This window comes from Chaetodon trifascialis, chromosome 6 (assembly GCF_039877785.1).
Source record: "Chaetodon trifascialis isolate fChaTrf1 chromosome 6, fChaTrf1.hap1, whole genome shotgun sequence".
Taxonomy (NCBI): Eukaryota; Metazoa; Chordata; class Actinopteri; order Chaetodontiformes; family Chaetodontidae; genus Chaetodon; species Chaetodon trifascialis.
Window position 1 is genome coordinate 22,994,102 of NC_092061.1, and position 23,178 is coordinate 23,017,279.

Consider the following 23,178-nt stretch of genomic DNA (forward strand, 5'->3'; position numbering starts at 1 on the left):
GTGCATGTGAGTGCTTTTTCACTTTTTGTATTGTGTGGGAAAGAATGAGGCCACTGCACTGTGTGTTCGTGTGTGTGCATGGGTGTGTGGAGTGAGAGGAGGATTTAAGTGGAAGTGAAGCAAGTGCACAATCCACACAGTGTATTTCAACGAAAAACAAGACTTTTAAGCTAAACTGAAAGGAAAAGCAAGAACGTGAACTGTTGAGATAATGCAGAGATCGTTCTTTGCACACATGCATGCCCGCGTGTGTGCATGTCCGCGTGTGTGCATGTCCGCGTGTGTGCATGCATGCACACAAAAAATGAATGAGTGAAATAACTGCAAACTGTTAATAGACATGGAACTGGTTGGAAGCGCACACACACACACAAAAGGAGGTTCATGTAAACACCACACATATGTGTGTGTGTGTTTGTGTGTGAGTGCGTATGCAAACAGCATGTCAGGCTCATTCATTTAGCAAACAGTGTGACAGCGTCAGTTCAGGGCTGACTCAGTGGTTCGGGAGCCCTCTGGGGCGGCTTTTAGCACCAGCAACAGGAGCGCTTGTTTTTGTTGCCTCTGACACGATGCCTCATTCTCTCCGTGGCAGCTCGTTTTCCTCCCTGTCAAACAAAATCACCATGATTTCTCTTTTGGTAACAGTCTGAATATTCAAATGTTTCGCACCCGTTCAGATGACAGGTTGTGGCTGTTTTAACAAGGGGTTTCTGAGGGAAATGACACAACGGGGGGTGATAGATTACTCAAGAAGTCAATATTTCCTGTAGCTCAGAGAGCTAAAGGGGTAATAATCCAAGTTTTTACAGCCCTGTCATGTCTGTCTTCTGCTGACCGGGCAGATTGCACAGATTTATGGTTATGCGTGGCAGACACGTGGATCTCTTCTTCAAATGACACAGTGAAAACAGTGTTTTGTGCAAGTGCACTAGATACTTTGGGGGTAACATAATAGATCTATATATAGATCGAATTTCACGTCAGCTTGATTTAAACAGCAGGTCCCACAAACCACTGACACTACACAAAGTCCGTCTCGCTTTAGAAGCACATGCAACTCGTCCGTTTGCAGGCTGAGTTCATCAGTCTTCAGGTCACAGTACTGCCTCTTCAACCCACAGCCACCAACTCTGAAATATTGAAAAGTTTCATAATGGCTCGGTTTAGAGACTTAAAAGGCTTTGCATGGTGTTCGCTGTATTATTTATACCAGTCACACATTTCTTTTTAATCCCCACATTGTTCCTTGAGGGCAGACACAGTTTTTTGACGGTGCAGGGGTTTACCTTAGGGTTAGGCTGGAAAAATCTTGTAACTTGAATTTTTTAGTTTTCGTGCTTTTTGCTGAAACCTTCAGCTCTGCTTAAGTGTGTGTAGGTTCAGGAAGATTCATCATGACCAGGCGGAGAAATGGATTGAGAGAATATGTGTGGATGTGTTGAAGAAAGGGTATTACTTTTTTGGAGATAAGTGTTGCTCTGACTTGCAGCGATATGAGGCTGCAGGCAGATCTGAGCTTTCTCCTCCCTCGTCTGTCGGCTCCGGCTGGGATTCCTCTGCCCTGTCAGCCTCCTGCTGTGTGAACAAAGTCGACTCCTCGCACCGGTTCAGCTCGCAGCAGGACGCGCTCAGAAATTCGGCTGACGTCAAAAGACCTCTGCCATCTTCTCCGTTAGTCAGCGGTGGGAAGGAAAGTCGCTTTTGTAATTTGTGTTTTGATTTGACTTTGTAGTCAAAAGACAGAGAGAGTGGCTGTCAGATGGGGAGCGTTCAGTAACGCAGACAGAAAAATGTGTTTGTCGGTGTTGGGTTTATTGTTCTTGAACAGGCTTGCCGTTAACATCCCTGGTGTGCTTTTAGTAGTTTTGCCCATGCAAAACGTACTCAACAGTTGGTACGGAAATATGCTGAGCTGATATGTTGACAGTGTGAGACCAACATTACACATTCATAGGAGTTTATTTGTTATTCTGCTCCACCAATGGGAATAGCTGTTGCCGAGGCAACACTTCCTCTCCTTGCATGTGTGTGTGTGAGGAAAGGAGAATTCCGAGGAATGACACCCGGCTGTATTTTGGGCTGCAGTGTTTGGGCTGAGCAGCAGAAAGCAGGGAGCTTCCTGTGACAATGGGTGGGAGGTTCACAGGCCACATTGGCCTCTGCTGAAAGCCTATTTCCTGTCAGACAGTCAACTTAATAGTCTGTGGAAAAGCCTGTGGGAGGTGAGACCTGTGATATGTTGTGGTCTCTACTTTAAGAATCGGACGGTTTGGGATAATCACCATTCTCACTTTGCTGAGGATGTTTGGCAGGACCGGCAATTGTCCAAAAACTGGTTACGCTGTAAAAAAAAAAAAAAAAGTCTGCCTTTTGTATTATCCACAGTCCAATAACTCACAAACAAAAATTAGCCTTTTTCATTGAAAGCCTGACACCCAAAGTACGCCACAGCTGAAACTAGCAGAGATCAATACGCACAGCTGTGAGGAGTCACAAAGCATCAGAGCCCACAGGTGCATGCTGGGATGGCAGTTGGACGAGAGATGCATCAGCTGCAGCAGCAGCACAGTTGCCGGCAGTGGAGAAGTGAGTTTGACAGCTAAAATAAACTGCTCAACTCAGCCGACACTTAGCCAAAGACAGCCACGACACTTGAGACTCGTCTGATGTAATGTCAACATGGCAGAAGTCATCACCGGGGTTACATTTTCAAAAAGAGGCTGGCGACGTCAGCATAGGTGGCACGTTAGTCACAAGCATTTTCCACATGTATCTCAAATAGTAAATGTTGCAGTACAAGTTGTTAATGTGTATATATAACTGAGTAGTGGTGCATTAACACGCTGTTAAGAATCTCATTAGAAAAAAAAATCCAAACATTGATTTGGCAGTAATAAATCAGCATATTCCATTAAATTGGCTATAGTGGTGTAGTACTACACTCAGTATTTAATGACTATCATGTCGTCTTGAAGTGAGTAAAAGAAAAACAACGATCACTAATAAACTCTTACAAGTACTACAAGTGTAGTGAAAGAAAGATACATAGTTACCACATGTACTGTAAGCCCCTGGTGGTAGCTATAAATATCTGAGACAGCATTTGCACCACACAAAGAGGTCACATGCCGCCACAACGCACTCTGTGTGTGGAAATGTGAAGGAATCCTGATTAGACTCCCCCTGCCTTCCTTTATCTCGCCTCTTGTGCCTTTTTATTCTTGCTGTGTGGACTGTGTGTCTCTGCGCACTTGTTTCTCGGGTGCTTGTCGGAGCCGTTAAACAGATTTAAAGCTGGTGTTTATTGTTGTGCTGCACCGCCCTGTTATCGCTGCATTCCCCCCATTCTTCTCCCCTCATCACCCGCCAGCCAGATGGTGTCACTCCAGGAGCCAATTCAGCCCTCCCACATGTGTGCAACACCAACGCTCACAATCACGCAAACACACTCATCGCAAAGCACACAATTTAGGATTTGCTTAGCTGCACGTGTGCACGCTTACACACACACTCTGACTGTAACATACTTTGCTATACGTGAAGTAGCAGCGTGCACGCATTAACACAAACCTGTACACGCGCGCGTTAACTGTGCATATTTACATACAGTACATGCAAACAAGCAGCAGTTTACACAGCCATAAGATCACTTAAAGGGTCATAAAACAGTTCCATTTCACTAGCTTAAAAAAATACAATCCAGTGGGTGCAGAGAGTAATAATAGAGAGGGAGGGGAATGAAAGGGAGAGAGAGGAGGGGGGACTATCACCACCTGCACACGTACTACAGCAGCATTGCCAGGTCAAGAGAAAATCTCCAGGCCAACAGCCACTGGAAAACCACCCAACAGGCTCCAAAACCATAAAAACATCCAAATACTGGAGATCCCTGTTCCTGCTGTCCTGCAGCCTTTCCTGTTTCCAATTCTGAGTGCAGCTGATTTCCATCTAACAAAGTACTACCTGCTCGCTGCCACAGATTCATCAGTAAGACATCTTTCTACTTTTGTCTTAAAAGTAGCCCATTTGGATGGAAAAGCACAACTTTTACCCATGGAACTAGTTTTTAAGAGCCTTATGTACGGTGGCCAGCAGAGGCAAACGCACTGCAGCATTTCCACTGTGAGAAACACGCTGCCGCCGCAGAAACAACGCCAGCACAGAGACACACACATAATCCTAAACAAACGGCGGAAATGTGCTGCAGCTGACAGAGCGCGCTGCAGAAAGCCAAAACAAATACATTAACAGCAAACATGCTGCAAATACAGAAACCATGCAAAAACAAATGCAACAGAGAACTGCTGCATATGCAGTCAACATGATGGAAGTTCTCCAGGCCTTTAGGGGGAGCACTCAGAGGAACAGCTTGGTTTTCAACCCAGGCAAGACCATGTGAGCAGATGTCACCTCTTTACTCCACTTTTCTTCCTGCTGTATTTGCTGTGGCCTTCTGAATTACAGCTTTGAATTGGTATCGTTTCTGAATATGGTGTGAACGTTAGACTTCGTACTGTAATAAACATAGTCTTCACCTAGACCTTGTTTCACCTGTGGCTATTTCTGGGAAGGCATGTTGTATTAACTCATGACTCATGCCATGTACATTTTTAGATTTTTATGAAGTGCTTCTTAAGGTCTTGAATGTTTATCAGCCTGTGTTGAAAGCAGTTAGTTGCTAACTTTGTGTCTGCATGAGCACTCAAGACCAAACTGAAAGTGTTAGTTTATCTCTTGGATTGGCATCAGATGCTTGGTCCTTTGTTGACAACAATGTTTGGAGCAAAACACAGACTAATATCTCATGAAGCACTCAAGTGTTTGGTTAATGAGATGTGAGAATAATTATTGTGACAGAGCAAAGTCTACAGAAAATCTCACAGCTTCAGAGAAGTGTCACTGCTTTCATGTTGATGCTTTCACCCGCAAATCATCCTGACAGTTATTCCCACATGATTCAAATTCAGCATTATGTGCACCGCTGCAAAACGGAGAGAGCAAGCACAGCAATGGAGGGAAATGACAGCGTTTGAAGCAGAGAGAGAAGGAAGTGACAAAGCGAGAGAGGAGGCCTGCTGGAAGGTTGGCTCCCGTTAGCCGGGCGTGTGTAGCAGCAGGCTGACCTGCCAGGGATTAACACCTCACATCTCCTGTTCATTCCCCCGCTCTCACATAACAGCGCGTACAGCAACACTCCCAGAAAACTACCTCGTGCTCACAAAGGATTAGGCCTCTTAAGCGTGAAGTCAAATGAACAGGAAAAATACACCACATTGATTAACAAAAGGTAAAAAGGATGCGGTTCATTTAATCCTTGTGCGAGCAAATTATGCAACATCGATCACTGTAGAAATGTGCTTTCTCTTGTTCGCTGCCTGATAAGCGTCTTGGCACACAGCGCGCTCTCCTTTCTCTCTTTGAGGCAATAACCTTCTGATTACATAGAGACACAGGGAGGCCAGGTAAATGAGCGTATGCGCTAAGTTAATCAAAGGTGTATTTGATGTAGCTGACAGCAGCATTAGACGGAAGGTGCATGCTCCGCTGTCTCTGCAGAGCTTCACATGTGCAGGACTATAAAAGCTAGCAAGCGCTGCGTGATTAAATCAATCCCGTCTAAATCATGACAAGTCAGAGTGATTTATCTGACATGCCGAGAGCTGCGGTAATGCGTACAGAATCAGTCCAACAACCGAGCAATAAATCTACACAGGCACACCTCAGCCAGTTTAAAAGGAGCTAAACACTGCTGAAGTGGTGCAACAAATGACTCTGCTCTGCTGCGGTTTACCGTGTTATATCGTTTGGAAAGATGAAAGAGGTGAGCTTATTTGAATTTTGACCTCCTTGGATACCTTTCGCATCCCGAAAACACCACCTGTTTCATTACCAGATGCTAAATATAACTCAGAAACACAGTTTACCTCAGCATGTCAGATTCCTTCCCTGCACACCGTATAATGCTCGTCCTACAAAACTGTACATTATTTTCTCAATAATTCTCTATCATTAATATTATTGTTATTAGGGCAGGACAATGATAATCAATAGCCAATCAGTTCTGGTTCTGGTTCTGATGTATAGATTTGAAGAGACAGGCAGAGAAAGGCAGCATGAGGTCATCATCAAAGATGTTTTTTTTGTTGCTGTTGTTGTTGTTGTTTTTAGGAAATTCAGATGTCTTTTTAGGATACTTTAGGACACTGTGTGTGCATCCCTGAGGTCTAATCGACACGTTGCATGCGTTTCATTCCACAGAAAGCATTTGCCACGCTGTCATTGGTATTACTTTAAATCGTCCGTGGTTTAGTTCTGTGTGTGCTCGCTTGCAGCCAGAATCTTTGACAGATTGCTCTGTCGGTTGTCCGCAAGTGGAGTAGCGTTGGACAACACCAGGATGCTGCACGTGTGCTTACGTACGTGCCTGTTCATCTTCATGTGCACGCGTGATACCAACGAAACAGGGGCACCCTGTGAAACCATTGCTCCCCAGGGGACCTTTAATGTTTAATGCACACTGTAAGATGGACATTCGGAGTATCAACACAGAATAACACACAGAAGATCATGTGCCCACTCCTGCTCGTGTTACATCTGAATGCACCCTCTGTGTTTAATTGACAGTTATGCCACAGCTCCTGTGCTGAGCAGCACATAGTTGTACAGCGGTGAATTTTAAGAGGGCCCTGTCGTCTCTTGTGGCACTGCTTTATGTCGAGGGAGGTGTACCCTGCAGAGCTCTTTGTGTCTGAATAATTACTGGCCTCAGAAAGAAGAGAGCGCAGTGGAGAAAGCATGATGATGTGCATTAGACACCACCATCTCTCTTTATCTCCCTCTCTCTTTACACACCCTGTCTATTCTTCTGCACTCCAGGCTCCATTTGTAAGACTCCTTTGCCTTCTGGTTTATGCATGCCTCATGAAGACCCCCCCCCCCCCCCCCTTACCCTTTGCAGGCAACTTCAGGGTTGCTGACATTCCTCTGAGCAGAATGCATAAACCTTCCTTTGGGAGCTGAATGTGCTTCCACGGTGGATCTCAAGGCCCCAGCATAGCGGCGTACAGCCATGCACTTTATTGTTGCCGGCATGGAAACCTGTGTTGGATTTTATGCACCCATACTCTCACACACACGCACACCGTCTCACACACATATACATGCTCCAGCCCCCATGCAGCCTGGAACAGCAACAAAGCTCACCCGTACTGTTGCCAGGGTAACGTGGTCGGGTCAGACCAGTCGAGCGGTCTCTCTTGTTCCAGGCTGAGCCCCCACCGCACCCCATCCACTCACTTGCACTATTTCTCTGTCCATCCTCTTCATCCCCCCCCCCCCCCCCCCCCCCCCCCCCCCCCCGCTCATCATATCATAAGCTACTGCTTCTTCATGGACAATGTCACGGAGATTCACCACTTTGTCTAATGGAGGTCTGCAGAAATGACAGTTCTCTTATTTGTGGACCAGTGAAGTAAAAGAGGCACCTGGGAAACGATGAAGAAAGACTGACTGGTTGTGTTTTGTTGACCGTGCAGGTTGCAGTGGCACTGAGGGCAAACAGATAACATCCTGCATTTCCCTTTCAAAAGGCCTATTCCTGAACTAAACTGAGTCTGAATACACATGTGCCATTTTTACAGCCTGCAAAGCTTTTACTTTGCAATTATTTGCATCAGTATTTTACTCTTTTCATTTGTAAATGAGTTTTTAATAATACAGAGTGTGATAAGGCTGCTCCATTATGTGGAGAAATAATTTAGTAACCGTTTTATAAAAGCAAAACCCCACTTTAGGCCATTGGCATATGGAAATTATATCACAACTAAGCCATTGCTGGCAGACGCACAGTGATGGATTACCCTTCTTCTCCTGCAGCTATTATAGATCTATTGTCAGAGTGGTGGACTGTGAATAAATAGAAACGACACAGATTGGAATCAGTTTATTCCTGATGGAACACAGTAGACATGAGACAGCAATGAGAGCAGGTGCAAATGTGCTAAACAAAGTCTAATCGCTCCGTGGTGCTCCAGCGTAGATGTTACAATTAACGGCAGCCGAAATCCTGGCACCTGCAAAAGAAACCGAGAAGCATGACACACATTTTTACACCTAGACCCACATCTGTTTCACTAACCTTTCCCCGTCTCATTTTCTTGCTCTGTTTTCTGTCTCTTTATGCAAAACATTTGTGATTTCCTTGTTGTAAAGCACTTTCTTGCATGAAAGGTACTATCCAGATGAAATATATTCAGATTGTATTATCATTATTAGAACCTCAGTAGTCTGTGCTACGTTCGTTCTCTTCAACTGATGTGAACTCTGCATGCCACCATTCCTTTGTCTTGACATTTAAACATGGGGTCAGATAAGGGGAACACAGAGGTATGCGCTGTATGGATGGCTTCTCATCTGATTTTCTTAGATAAGATAAGTGCTGTCCTGAAATGAGGTTACTAGCTTGTACTTAGTTTATTTATTGCTCAAATGTGAGGAGATGCAGTTGTTCATTGAACACTTCGATTCCCTGAAACACGAGAGAGGAATTAAAGGTGTTTAAGAAAACCCACTGCCTGAGTGAGCCCACGTCAAAGCCTGGAGGCAGTGTTATCTGGAAGTTAAACAGTGTAATGCTGATGCTGAATTGAACTTGAGTGAGCAATGCGGAGGATCTGAAACCCTTATTTTTATTTAATGATGTTTATGAAATCTTATTATTTGAGGCGTTTGTGTTGAAGTCTCAAAAATGTGTTGACATACTGTAGCTCTGTTCGAGTGGCAGCTACACCCAGTGCCACCCTAGAGGCTGCTCCACAACCTGTCACTGCACATGAGTCACAAACAGCTGATTTTTATACGTTTCCCTGCGGGCCACTTTCATGACACGACTAACGGTTGTGCTTTATAAAACAGTTTAAACATTTTGGGGAAACACAGAGAGAGGATGACAGGAATGAAAGGTCACATGATTCACATGGATTTGAACTTGCTGGACTGGCTTGACTGGATTTTGCACTTGGCCTGAGATACTGAGATGACCCAGAGTTTTGCCCTTTCAGAAATCGTTTTTCAACCACAATGCTGCACCATTAGCCGTGCTTTTCACAGGGTGAAGACATGAAAAGGATGTGAGTAGGAGAACTTAGCAGGCAACACATGCTCCAAGCCAATTAAGGCCACTCACAAAAGTGGCTTTAAAGAGAGCTCTTCCCCTGACCCTTTCAGGGTCTGTGCATGCCGCTGATTTGAAAGGTGATGCATTAAAATAGTTTATTGGTGATTTCACCCAATTTGTAATTGGAGTTGTGGCACCACAGGTTAGATTTGTCTTGTACAATTCAAGACCTCAGCTTCCAAAAAAAAAAAAAAAAAACCCACAGTAATCCTCTTTTCAGATATTATATCCAATTAAAGATGAAGGTGTCAAACTGTCAAATATCATCCTTATGTAAATCTCTGCGTTTTGTACCTTGGCTGAGCGAAGCAGACGATAACCACAGGGAAATCCTCCAGAATGCTAATTAAACTTCATGTTTCTGCAAGTTGATGCTTAATTGATCACACCACTCGCTGCTGGTTAGTTCACAAAGGCATGCTTCTATTAATAACTTAAGGAGATGGGAAATTTTAAATTGCAGCGTGTCTCCCCGACTTGCCATTTATTGATGGACATTGACAGATGAACTGCAGCTTCAGCTCTGCCTTAAAGGAGGAAAAAGCCCCGGTCTCGTTTCTCAGCATCCTTTGTTGTCAGAGTTTAGCTGCTTTGTCTTCGTAACAGCTCTTTAAAGATGGTTCTCCAGGTAATGAATTGCACGACAAGCGGCCTGCTAATACCGTCTGGTCCCTCATGAGAAATTAATGCGCTGCCTTGTGAGGTGAGAGGGGCTGCTTTGAGCTGATGTCTGATGACATTAAATCCCTCTGTCAAAGCGGTGTCACACGTCACGCTGTAAAAAGAATACAGTATCACAGAGGATGTGATGCAAAATTCAGTGTTGTGGGAAACATTGTCACTATTCTGAGCTTCACACAGTGGCCATGAATGGTGAAGGGCATTTTAAGTTGATAGCTTGATAGAGGTCTTAATGTCTTCACTGGCTGCTCTGGTTTAAATTGAGGCCAGTTACATCCAGTTGATCCATATTCTGATTGAGCCTGCTGTGTTAAGTATACTGCACAGTCAGGAGGTAACTGTTTTTCCTTTCACAATAAATCACAATAAACAAAATTAGTCTTCCCACAAATCTTCCTACCCAGGGTTGTTAAGTGTGAAGGTATTTTTTTTCCCTCTGAACTAAAGAGGAAAAAAATCTCATAACTAGAAAGCCTGCATGTGTTTCCTAACAGCGTCTCCTAGGAGGTTGCTCCAGCAAGTAATAAAAGAAACAATTCAGCTGCAAACACGTGCAGCGCAGCACAAAATAATTCATGCAAAGACTCCTGGACTAGAACAAAAACAGAGGTGTTTGTGTGGGTGTTTTTAGGATTGTTGCCATCACTATTGAACTTTTAGTTCAGTTTTCCCCGGACTTTGCTTTTTGTCATGAAGCCTTCCTCCTTTCCATGGGCAGTTTCTTGCAGAGCCTAACACATGAACACCTTTTGTCACGGAAGGTGTCATTCATTAGCAGTTATGGGGCTAATGCTCGAGCCATCTGCTAACCTCCCACCCTTGGAGCCAATAATTTGATTATTCATATGGAGCGCTGAGCTGACTGCAGTCGGCCTGGGCGCTGCTGGCTGTGAACAGATGTTGAAATGTGAGCTTGCGGCCCTCGGCCTTAAACTCCACGCCGCTTCAAGCAGCGGCATGTCGTCCTGTGCTGTTCAAACGCACAGCGATCTCCACCGACAGGCTTTACCAAGCAGCAGCGAGTCACTGCTCCATTCGGGCCTGATGAGATCTGGAAGTAAGAGGTAGCAGAAGCCCAGGAGGAGGATACAATTCAATCACTAGACACACAAGCAGGCAGGCTGGCAGGCTGATGGCAGTGTTTTCCACACAGTGGCAGATGTGCGTCAGGCAGATGTGCCTGCTCACCGTATTATGTTTGCCACGTCCTTAACTTTGCCCACACTGCCAGTGCATGTAGAGCTCAGTCTGAGCTCAGCTCTGACTAATGCTGTGTTCATGTCATGTCATGTAAGATGGGAGGATGGATGGAAGGTAGCACTGGGAAAGATTTTTACCACTTTCAGGATTTCACATCAAGACGGTGCCAGCCAGTTATATTGTACAGTACCGCGCATGAAAGTCACAAAGTGACTGATGTCCAGCCATGCTATAGTTTTCCTTTTGGCATGATTTTAATGCAGTGCAGTGGTGTTCTGAAGTCGGACACAGATTGCTTGTGTCATGTCTGGGTTGTGCAGGTTGTGCTAGATTTGGTGTCTTAATTCTCTTGATAGAAAAAAAACCCCAGCACAAAGTAATTCTCCTGCTGATCATTTGTAGGGCCTAAAACCTTAAAACTGACATAAAGTTATACTCCATGAATGCCCAGGAGTGTAATTTGAGGTTTTAAGGTTTTTTAAGGTGAGGGTTTAATTACATTCAGTGACACTCTGGCTGACGTTAGGCATCAGTGTTCCGTTGTTGAATCATTCGTTATTAAAAATATTGAATCTTTATTACAACAGACTGGCATTTATGTCACATTGTTAATTATGGTAACTCCAATATGACATGAAAGCTGCCTAAGGCAATGTGATGTGCCATAACACAGGGAATTATGGGCGCTTGCACATGCAAACATGCTCTCCTGGTACTCGAAATCATTAATTGTTAGTGTTTTGTGTCCTCACAGCAGCTGGAATGAAGCAAACAGCGGTCACTAGTATTAGTAACCTGATGTCGTTTTGGTCTGTGTGTGAAATACTAGTCAGGAGGTGAGCTTTGGGAGGGGCCAACGAAAAGCCATTGAGTTAAGATCCCAGGCAGCAACAAATGGTGTTTGAATTCCAATAAACAAACACCAATTCCATACAGGCCGTAACGGAAGCATGAAAGGAATGATTAGTTAAAGGGGGAAATTGCTTGGTCATAGTGTAAGTGTAGAGCAACTGTATTTTCTCCAGTGTGTGTTAAAGCAGCACTTCATATCATAAGCTCATTATATCTGAGCCATAAAGTGATTATGGGCTCCAGTAAGGCATTGTTCTGCTGTTGACAGGATTAAAGATGACTTTAGAGAGAGAGAGAGTGAGCGTCGGCGCTCTCTGCTCGAGTGTTTGCTTGCTCTGTATAAGCCACCAGTGAAAGTGGCTGCGCGCTGGACTGCTCGCCAGCTGCGGCACACCCTCCCGCCGTCCTTTTCCGCATCCGTCTCCCACCGCTCTGTCTATCCGTCTAGATATCTGTCTGCCTCGTTCTCGTTCAAAGGCAGCTTGAAGTGTCCTTTTTCATACACTTGTCAATACCTCGTGTACAATTGCTTCAAGGATTTTAAGGGAATCCTTGAGACATGAAAGGCAGTAAATCTCCCTTGTCTGCGTGGCATTGAGTGTTATCTGTGTCACTGCAGAGCACGTATGCAAAGTAAAAATTTCAAAGAAGGATGCATGTCATGGCTGTGTGAAACAGATTATATGGCATTTTCTAAAACTGCCTTGGTGTACTGTAGCAGGGTTTTATTTATGTCCCCATGGACCACCCAAACTGTTCATATCAGGCACACATTCTCATTTTTTCCATTTCCAGCATTTTTCCTAACACTGTTTTTCTCCCCACAGAAGAAGTCTGGAGTGGTGAAGACACAGGAGAAGAAAGAGCGCTGGAAGGAGAAAAAGGTAGCGAAGCGGCAGAAGAGGGAAGACGAGGAGGCGGTGGAGGAAGAGGAGAACGTCCAGCCCGTGGTGGATCCCCTGGAAAATGGCTTCCTCCATCACGCCCAGCGGGAGCAGGAGAGGATGAACGAGAGGCTGCTGAAGAAGACGTACTCCAAGAAGAACAAAATGGTCAGTGCGTCTGCCGCCACGGCTTTAATTTGTAAAGAAATATGCAAATGTAGGATATGTCTGCTGTCTTGGCCATAAAGGCAGAGGAGCCAATCAGCTGCTCAGGTAGCATCTGGTTCCACTTCTTTGCTGTGATCTCTTCTCTAACTAAAAATCAGGACGGATATATACTTTCCATCCATCTAACAGGTAGTTTCCTTTCCAGCATGTCAAAAGTGACCTTGCTTCTTCTTGTGCTGGCAGGGACTTTGTCCCACATCGCTGAGCTTGTCATCACTTCGGTCCTTTCTGTCAGTGCATCATCAAATCACATCTCGCTGTTCAGCATCTTCTTATAGCTCTCGCTTCTTTTGTGAGCACCATCTGCTGAAGGCTGTCATGAGGAGTTTTATCCCAGTTCGAGCGGTCTGAATCTGACTTTTTATTGTCCCAGTTGTTTTGAAAATGGTGCGTCTATTTATGTTTGGGAACATTTGCCTCATTTCATTGTTATCCTTTAAGTCCAGGCTTTTGTAGTCAGTAATGATGTTTGTCACATTGTGGTTGGTGGTGACTTTGGCATTAACTTCCTTCCTCCTGCTGCTGTCTGAAGTGACTTTTTGATGGTTTTATCTTCCTGTATTTCAGTGGGTGACAGTCATTGAGGGACTCATCTTCTGCATTTTGGCTTCTGCATTAGTAGTGACATTTAACATGCTGATTTTATGCTTGCTGTGTTTTTGGATTGTCGGCGAGGAACTTTTCCTGCCTGAGTGTTGCAAGTGAAAACTGTGGTGTTTTCCCATGATGCTGCTGACCGTCACTATGGACAACCACTTATCATGCAATCACTTTTTGATACCACATACATGAGTCTAATTGCAAACGTGTTTGCTTGAAGGCGAGTGCAACTTGTTTGCTTTTTTAAGCAAAAGCAGTTTTGAATGGAAACTGCAGGATGTTTGGCACAGCGATGACACTGCGGGACATCTGAGCAGCTTAGAGGTGAGGACATTGATGCACAGACTGCACTGTAGGTGCACGATGGAAGATTTGTCCTTGTTTGAGATCATGGTGTTTTATGTTGTTCGCTTGGTGAAAGAAAAGAGAGAAGTAGTTCAAACAGTGTATAGGGGAAGAATTGTGCCGTGTCAGTCAAACAGCGTTTGGACCCCATTGAAGGGCGATATATGTGACTTGTATACATGAGCCGCGATGAGCCCTGCTGCCCTCAGGTGGGTTTACCCTGCCATCCTTTTCTTGTTTTCCTTCATGACTGCAGAAGTGGTTTTCTGTTTGTTTATGCAGATAGAGAACTGCCAATATCCCCGGCTCGAAGCACACTGCTGAGCCCACAGACTCCGAGTCTGTCCCAGTGAGATAGCCCATCTACGTGTTAACAGTTTGTTTAAATGGGCGGATGTTTTTATGCTCCTGTCCGAGGCCAAGATCCACCATAGTGCTGTTGAGGATAAGAGGGGAAATGTAGTCAGGAAGCCAAACTAAATAATGAGGCTATGTAGCCCGGAGGCCTCCTCCACAGACAAAAATATCTCTCTTAGATAAGATTTCCTGAGGAAGTTAACATGGCTGAAAATGAGTTTGGCTGTGATATTTAGTTTGCTAAGAGACAGTTAGAAATATGTATTTAGCTGATGCTCTTATCCAGAGCGTAAGTGCAATTGGCTGCAATTACTGAACCCGATCTACATTCCAGTCCAGATAATAACTCCATAATATCAACAAACTGCTGCTGTCCTGTGAAGACCGAAGCTGGATTTCATGCTTTCCAGTAACTGCATCTAAAGAGTTACTACTCACGCTCCCAAGGAGATTAATATAAGAGATTATGAAAGCAGCTCCGAACCACAGGAGATCTAAAGCTTTTTTCATTTTCTTTTTTTTTTCTTATTTTTTAATGTTTCTACCCATCAGCAGTGAGATATTTGTTTGTCCCTGGAATGCATAACAAGCAATCCCTAAAAAAGTCGTATTTTTAATTTGAAACACTTGATCCTGTGTCTCCTGCGCTTCCCAAGTGATATTACTGCATATTGAATAAGTGCATAGCTACATCTTACGTGTTTTTATTTGTCATTTGTGCATCCTTGGTGCAATTTGAAAGAACGTCTTGGAGGTACATCAATAATGCACCTACCGTCAGTTTGTAGTGAATTTACTGCCCGCAGCCAAACCACAAATCTGAGTGTATTTTGAGCAAAGCGGAGCAAAATGTTTATTTTCTCACAGATGTGACAGTCGACGCTGAAACTACAGTGATGTGGTGTTTATCAGCAGAGGCTTATGTGTCAGCGAGCCGTTGCCATGAATGCACCTTGCAGCAGCTTACAGGGAGAGTTTGTCTATGGCTTACTGGAGTGGTTAAGACACAATGACCCCGTGTATTTTCTCAAGTCTAAAAAAAACACCTCATTGGTCCACAGATAATTGGCGATGTCTCCCTTTCCAGCTGGACTGATCTCATTATCTCAGCATACAGTGCCGCTGGTTACCTTTGCCGGGAGGTTCCCCGTTGCCCTTCCTTAAATTCTAAACTTTCCAATCCTCTCCCCCTTTTCTTGTACCAGCTGCTTGCTTTAATCTCAGTATCTGGCTGGAGCAATGTTTGACTGTCTCGTCTGAGATCAAGCAGCTAAAATATCTCTTAACCTGCCCTGCAAGCTGAGAATTAAAGCCTTTGATACACAACGAAAACTCCCAGTTCCCTGCTGCATTATTACTGTTTTGCGAACTAGCTATTATGCTGTGTTCACATGTTGTGGGAAACACCCATTTTCAGTCGTAATCACAGTGCGGATGAGAGTGGTGGCATGATCGTGTTGCATAACTAATTAAATTCTGGATAACACTATGAAATATGAAACAGTCGATCTGCACCTTTTCATAAACATTTAGAAAGCTTAATGGATCCTCACTGCTTTAGTTCTAAGTGGAGTTTGTGTTTGAGCAGGCCTGTTTCTTTAGACCACACATGCCCACTCCCACTGCTTTTTATCCCACACCCAACTGCTTCCACCATATTATTTATAACTTGTTGCCAAATAGGAATTTGTGCATGTGTGGTAAGAAAACTTACATTACAGCACCACCAAACCAACATGTTGCCGAGCCTGCGGGCCAACCTGCCCCATGAAAACATTTTGTGGGAGCGATCGCCTTCATTCCTGTTTATCCTTACAAATACAGGCACATTCCTCTGGTTATTGTGCTGTGGGACGAAGGTGTTGATGGATTCACTGTTTTTGAGTCCAGTCTCTCTGGATTGAATGCTTGCTCACTTGCTGCTGTTTACCACTTTTCGTGTGTTTATGTGTTCCGTCCTGAACATATCAAGGAAGTGCAGCCCTGTTTCCCTGCGTGGTTTGCAATGATCACAGCAGCAGTGAAAGTTTAACGTCAACGCTTCATTTTGTTTTTGTGGCTCTGGAGCGACGACGTAAGAGCAAACGCACGCAGTCGAAAAGCAAAGGAGAGAGCAATAAATCGAGTTTTCTGTTCTGACTTTATCCTCAACCGCTGTGATATTTTCATGCGCTAAGTGTCTCTGATAGATGCGATCCTGTGCATATAAAACACATCCGCTTTCAGAAGGATGGGGCTTCGATGAGCAGCCCTCTGTGGATTTTATCTGCCACAGAAAACGTCCTTGGCAACAACGCCCACGGATTCTATCGCAGTCATGTGGTTGTTGAGTATTCACAGTTCTCGTTGCTGGCAAGTTAACTGAAGAATACCATGTACACATTTGCTCCTACTTGCCTCAATGAGAACGTACTGAAGATCCTTTTATCTTACAAACACTAAGCAGATGGATGAACACATAAATAAAAAGTTTTGTCGTAACTGTGAGAAAAGGGCAGCACAGAGCAGCCATCTGGGCTTTGAAGCAGATGTTTACACAGCGTGACTGATCCAATTGATAGAATACACTAATATGCACTATGTGGATACTTTTAGGATGCTCTCCTCCAAAATGAGCAGCTCGTGTGTCTCATGTGTCCTGCTTAGTTTTCCCCATCCATATTTCTTCCCATTTTTCTGGGTCTCCAGCCAGAGGAGGCATCCGGAGTGTATGTCGCACGCTATGATCCACAGGCGAGGTGATGTGTTGTCTCCTCGGGGCACCCCGGGGTGCCAGACGCTCGCTGGAGGATAGGTGAGGCGGTGTTAGAGCAGAGTTTGTCACAGGGATGCAGCACTTGATCTAATTAGAGGACTCAACAGGACTTCAGGTGTGATCGAGCATCGTGTGTGTGTGTGTGTGTGTGTGTGTGTGTGTGTGTGTGTGTGTGTGTGTGTGTGTGTGTGTGTGTGTGTGTGTGTGTGTGTGTGTGTGTGTGTGTGTGTGTGTGTGTGTGTGTGTGTGTGTGTGTGCGTGCGTGCGTGTGTGTGTGTGTGTGTGTGTTGTTTTTGAAGGCCAGTACTTCTGTTGTTTGAATTGGGCCCAGGAGACTGTACCAAAATGATGTGCCAAAGTGAAGCAAATGTTACACGAGTTTATTTGATTTTATTTCTGGCAAGCTTGATTAAGAAACAGCACTGACAATCATACTGTTAAAATTCTTTTAAATGCATGAGTAAACCCTTAAAGGATCAATCTTTGTCATCTCACCTCCTTGTCAGCTGAAGCTCCAGGTAAATTCATTGCACCACCAAAAACACAGTAAGTTAGCTCCCTTACTCATACAACAGGCCATTAACCTTGTAGCTCATTATTTCTATCAAGGCCAATGTTCATAAACCAATACAGCAGTCTGACCTGCGTGGTTGTTTTTATCAGTCATTCCCTGCTGGAAGATACCCAGCAAGCACCAACAAGGCTCTGACCTTCAATATGCTTCAAATGGGGATCATGAATAACACATAATGCTGACTTGCTCAAACAACACGCTGATAGCTACACATGCACATCACATCACCATCCCTGTCCATTAGTGCAGTGCTTTGCCCTGCGCTGCACACTCCCTACTAACAATGTCATACAGGAAGATGTCTCTGGACACTGTACTCCAGCCCTCCTCACCCTCAGGGGAACCCCTCGCTATGAGGCCAGCCTGTGGACATGAAGCCGGGCTCCTGTATGCCCCTGTCATACTGTAGTTGCTTCAGGATTACTTCCCCTTCTTTATATCTACGTGTGTTTATGAGCAGTAAGCCAGCTGGAGACAGATCAGATTAGCCAGGGCATTAACAGTGCACTGAACACAGTTCAGGGGTAGCCTAAGAGCTGCGATAGACACAAGAGCACCGCTGCCCATCGGCAATGGGGCAGTAGTAACAGGCGGGCGATCAGGATGACTGATAACGGTAGGCTGGCTGTTATCTGGGGAGCAGCGACGCTGAGCGGTTGCAGCTCGGCTCAGGAGACGCCCGGCAGACAATATCTCTCCCGGCTAACCCTGCTTCCAGCCCATTTAAACTGGAGATCAAGGTGAATCCTCTCCACCTGAGTCATTCTGGGCTCGTCGCTGAGCTGCGGTTTAGTATTGCTGACTTATCTTAAGTCAAAAATGTCTATTTCTTGTTGTTGCAGCAGAAGTCCGATTGTGCTGGGTATATTAAAACAACATCAGTACCACCACAATGCAAAGTTGCATGTGACTTTTTTCAAATCCTGTGACTCAAACCTTTTGTTCACTTTATGATCATCTGCTTATGATGTTGTGGTTGATCGAGGAACTGAAACACCATCTGATGTTGCACTTGTAATGAGATCAGCCCTAAAATGTGAATTCCTTGATGTAATTATGGAGTTGGAAAGCTTGTAAATGGTAGGCCTTCACTCCTGTTACCAGGTTAACGCTGCAATTTAACTAAGAGCATTATTAGATGAGTGGATGATGAGGTACGCTGCAGCGGCGTCTGCAGCCGCATCGCATGTGAGAGTGCAGGCAGAGGAGAAAAGACAGACGAGTGGAGGAACATGACTTGTAATAGACCTTGACAGATCAATTAATTAGCTGCTTGTAAGTTGAACATGTATGCATGATCACACGGCAGGTAATTGTCCTCAGCACATCAAAGACAAGTTAGCAGATGAACACACATACCTGTGCGAGAGAGAGAGAGAGATGAATGACAGTACAAATGGTTTCATTCAAAAAATTAGGCACCTGATTATTGAAAAGGAAAATAGATGTCACACACACACACACACACACACACACACACACACACACACACACACGCACACTGATAAATTGACTGCTGACAGTAGAAATTCCAGATAGTGGATGAAATATGATCGCTGCCTTTTAAGCAGAGTGCATTTTCTGTTTCAAAAAGGCCTTTCTTGACTTGAAACCCTTTGTGATTGTGTAGCATATTATATGAAGCACTAGAAAATGCACAGAAAAGGCAAAGTGGACTGCATAAGCATTGACTGCAGCTCGAGTAGGCTTTCAAGCTCAACTTGTTCTTTTCTCTGTGCTTCATAATTTCAATATTATCATGTTTTTTAATTGAGGAAAAGGTCCTTTTTTTCCAGCACACTCTCATATATGTCCATCAGACCACTTTAGCCTTGCTGCAGGGCACCGCAACAGCAGTGGTTTATGTAATGAAGACAATTACTTACCCTACAAAAGTACTACTCAGCGTACCAGGGACTTGAACCACTAACCTTATGAAGACCATATTATTTTTGTCATGTGCTTTTAACAAGCCAGTGCTAATCATGACTCAAGTAAAAGGCAATTTTTTTAAATCAAAGACGTCTTATTTTAGATGGACTTGCTTTAAATATACAGAAAAACTACAAATTAGGAATGTTTGAAATGAGTTATTTATGTCTTCATTAACTTCAATGGCAACCAAAGAGTAACAGGAACATTTGACGAGTCTCCAGCACAGCGTATACAGTGGTAGCATGAAAATGACATAAATAAGAAATATTTTCCCAGCAGAGAACAGTAAGGCTGGCTAATTAGAACAGAGATCAGACAGAGAATGTTTAGCGCTGAGCTAATATATCACTATAATAAATGCTGAAATATTAGTAATACAGCTCTATTCATTTCTGGCTTACAAACACGAAGTGCATGAAGTGTTTGCTCAAATTGTCAAACGCAAGTGCAAACAGTCGTGTTTGTATTCGAAGAATATCTTTTGAAAAGAGAATTTTTGAAATCCAAAATATCAGATTTTTGGTACACATGTATCTCACCTTCCCTGAGATGATTTTCCTCTATGAATAAGGGTCTGGGAGTGTGCACCTTTCTCTCTGTGTGTTTTTAAGTTTCCTAAATGCTGTCTATTTTTGCTCAGCAGACGGCCTGACCACAGAGAATTTAGTGTGAGGAGCCAAACTTGTCCCCATGGGTTTCCACTGGGGCTGGTCCTGTTGACTTTGCCTGGCATGCCAGAGGAAGGCTGGGAAAGGATGAGGGAACAGTCCCACCGGTGTTGCAATGGAAGTAGGGGAGGGCATAGAAGGATTTCACGTCCCAGGGGACTGTTTGGAGTTGGAACAAGGTCCCAATCTGAACTGGGCCCAGAGGGTGGGATTTGGTGAGCCGGTAAACTCAGAGGTGGCAGGTATTCCTTCTTAACTTATGACTGCTCTGTCGAGATGGATCCAGGCTCCGCAGATGGACAGATTGATGCATTAAAAGCTCCCTGTTTACACTGTAAATGCAGCAGTGATCAACAGGAGCAATCTCAGAATTCAATGGGAACAACAATAGATTACCTCCAGAAATATTTAGCCCTCTCAGGGTTTCTCCTCCTCGTCGCTCACGACCACAGCCGCAGCTTAGACAAGCAGAGAGAGACCGAAATAGAAGTGGAAATAAAGGGAAGAGAATGACAAAGACCGGCCGAACCCAGACAACCCCTGCGCCCGCTGTGCTTAGCCAGGTGAATATTGCATGGGACAGTGCACAGTGATTAATGTCAGGCCATGTAAGGTGCTTGGCCTGGTTGGTGTACTGCAGATCCACGCACACGCGCGCACACACACACACACACACACACACACACACACACACACACACACACACACACACGTCCTATCACTTTTAACAAGCCATAGTCATTGAGATACAGCAGGGCTGCTTCAGAGCAACGACTCTGGGGACAATTAGCTCTGGGAACATTAAATTAGCAGGGATCTAAAGTCATGCTCTGTTGGAGGTGGGACTATTGCATGCTGGGATTGGACTAGGCAAGGAGAGACTCCTCCCGGATATACTCAGTCTGCCTATTTGATATTGCTGTAAGAGGTAAGAGCATTATTTTAGAGCAGTTTCAAATTTTGGACTTACATTTCGGTGCAGAATTTTGTTCAGTGCAGTCATTAGGTTTTGGACTCAGGAGGCAGGTGTTAGCCATAATAAATTTGTTAGGGCATTATTATTTCTCTGTGCCTGGTAGCTGGCTAGTTGTGATTACTTTCTTTTTTATGTAATTTATTAAAGTGGGACCTCCCAGGCTACATCATATTCCAGTTTTGCACCTACTGGAGAATCTGTAGCTATAGCAACAGATGTATTGCCCCTGGTAGATGTTTAACTAGAGCAGACAGCAGGGAGAGACACTTTATTACACCTTGTGCTTTATGATTTACAGTATCATTGTGTTTTATATTACAGTAATGTTTAGGGAGCGGTTCAGAAATGTGTGTCCCAGGAAATCTCTGGAGCCTGCAAGAGCTTTCTATAAGCACAAGTCATGAGCTGCAAGTCGTGTGAAGTCAGATTTATTGGGAAATGCTTTTAACAATCAGGCCAATCACAGAGGTCTTAAACAGATATAAAAAGAAAGACTATCACGCACAGTAGGTCATAAAGCCATAACTGTGTGTGTGTCTGAGGACGTGCGCAGTTTGTACACCTGCATCAAAATGGCTTTTAACAATAAAAGTCCTTTCAGAATGTTCTTCTGACTTGAGGTGTCATACGAGGCGCGCTGTGGCTTTGAACCAGAGGAACCTTTAACAGACACTGAGCACCACAGTTCAGGGGAACAGAGAACAAAGTGTTAGAAATGAGGTCGCTCAGCCCAGATCCTCAGATTGTGCTGCCTTTCATGTCACTTCAGACCGATATGAAGAAGAAGCCGGCCGATAGTGGCTGATATCAGATTTTTTTCCTTAGAAATAGTACTTGATATGTCTTTGCATCACAGTGCAGTAAGCTTTTCATCCTTTCATTTGACATTTTGAAGTGTGAGATTGTTCCGGTGCTGTGGTGTTTTTGAAACGACCGCTTGTCTTTTGTGCAGCGTGATTATTAATATGACATTATGTTTCCTTGTATATATAAAAGTTCTATAGGTGGCGTTCTTTTCCTTGTTTACTTCCTGTGTACCAGAGAAATCATCCCTGGAAACATCAAAAGGGCAGCAGGTGTCTGCAGATCTGAAAGCTGTCATGAAGTGTGTTGAATCACTGTTGCAGTGGGACATTTACTAAAATGGAAACAAATCAAAAACAATCTGTGCTTGCCTTTCATTCAAGCCTCAGATAGACACAGTGAGTCACAAATGTGATCTGTGAGAGATGAATGTGCTGTTAGTGTTTCTGCTGTTTTAACTGTTATCAAAAAATCTGGCAACACACTGAATTCTTGTAGCTTTTTGGTTTCAAGAGGAACACTTGATGTATAATCCTGAATATCAGAGCAAAATTCTAACCTCAGTACAAGATCATGTATTGGCCTTTGAAATCATGTATCAGTTCAACCCCAGAAGCAGGACTGTACCTCGGCACTGTCAGGGTCAGGTTTCCTGACTGGCTCTGTGTCCAGAGGCTGACAGCCGTTTGGTGCACTGTGCTGTGGGAGGCTACATGGGAGGCTTTAAGGATGAAGGGATCTGGTGTTTGTTAGGTAGAATGGAAGTGGGTGGCAGCCTAGAGCCTTTACTGAAAAGAGAAGCCTCCTGTAGTTGTGAGAGGTCTTTTGTTTGGAGGCCTGTGTGTTTTGACAGGCCTGAGAGGGGGGAAGACAATAGAGGGGCCAGGCAGTGCCCTGATGCGATCCTGCACCAGGCTGCTGTGCTCCTCTTGTATTGTTCTCCACAGTTATTTACAAATGCCTCATTCTCCCCTTGTCAAAGCTGTATCAATTTGGTTTAGTTAATTAATGCTTCAATTAGCACCTGTTTAATTAGATTCTGTTTAATTGTTGTTTTGCTTGAAGAATGTGTTTTTGCATGTGTGTTCCAACGTGTGTGCATCTCATTTACATGTCGTGTCTGTGTGTGTTTTTCAGTGAG

The 23,178-nt window shown here is 44.2% G+C and overlaps 1 protein-coding gene across 7 annotated transcripts in view; it reads left to right on the top strand.

The window, feature by feature from the left end:
* fbrsl1 (fibrosin-like 1) overlaps positions 1-23,178 on the top strand; it is a 270,554-nt gene that overhangs the window by 62,729 nt on the left and 184,647 nt on the right. For all 7 annotated transcript variants that reach the window (XM_070964090.1, XM_070964083.1, XM_070964088.1 and 4 more), the window contains exon 2: positions 12,739-12,963. In XM_070964090.1, the coding sequence (XP_070820191.1) occupies positions 12,739-12,963 (225 nt within the window). The remainder of the gene's footprint in view (positions 1-12,738; positions 12,964-23,178) is intronic.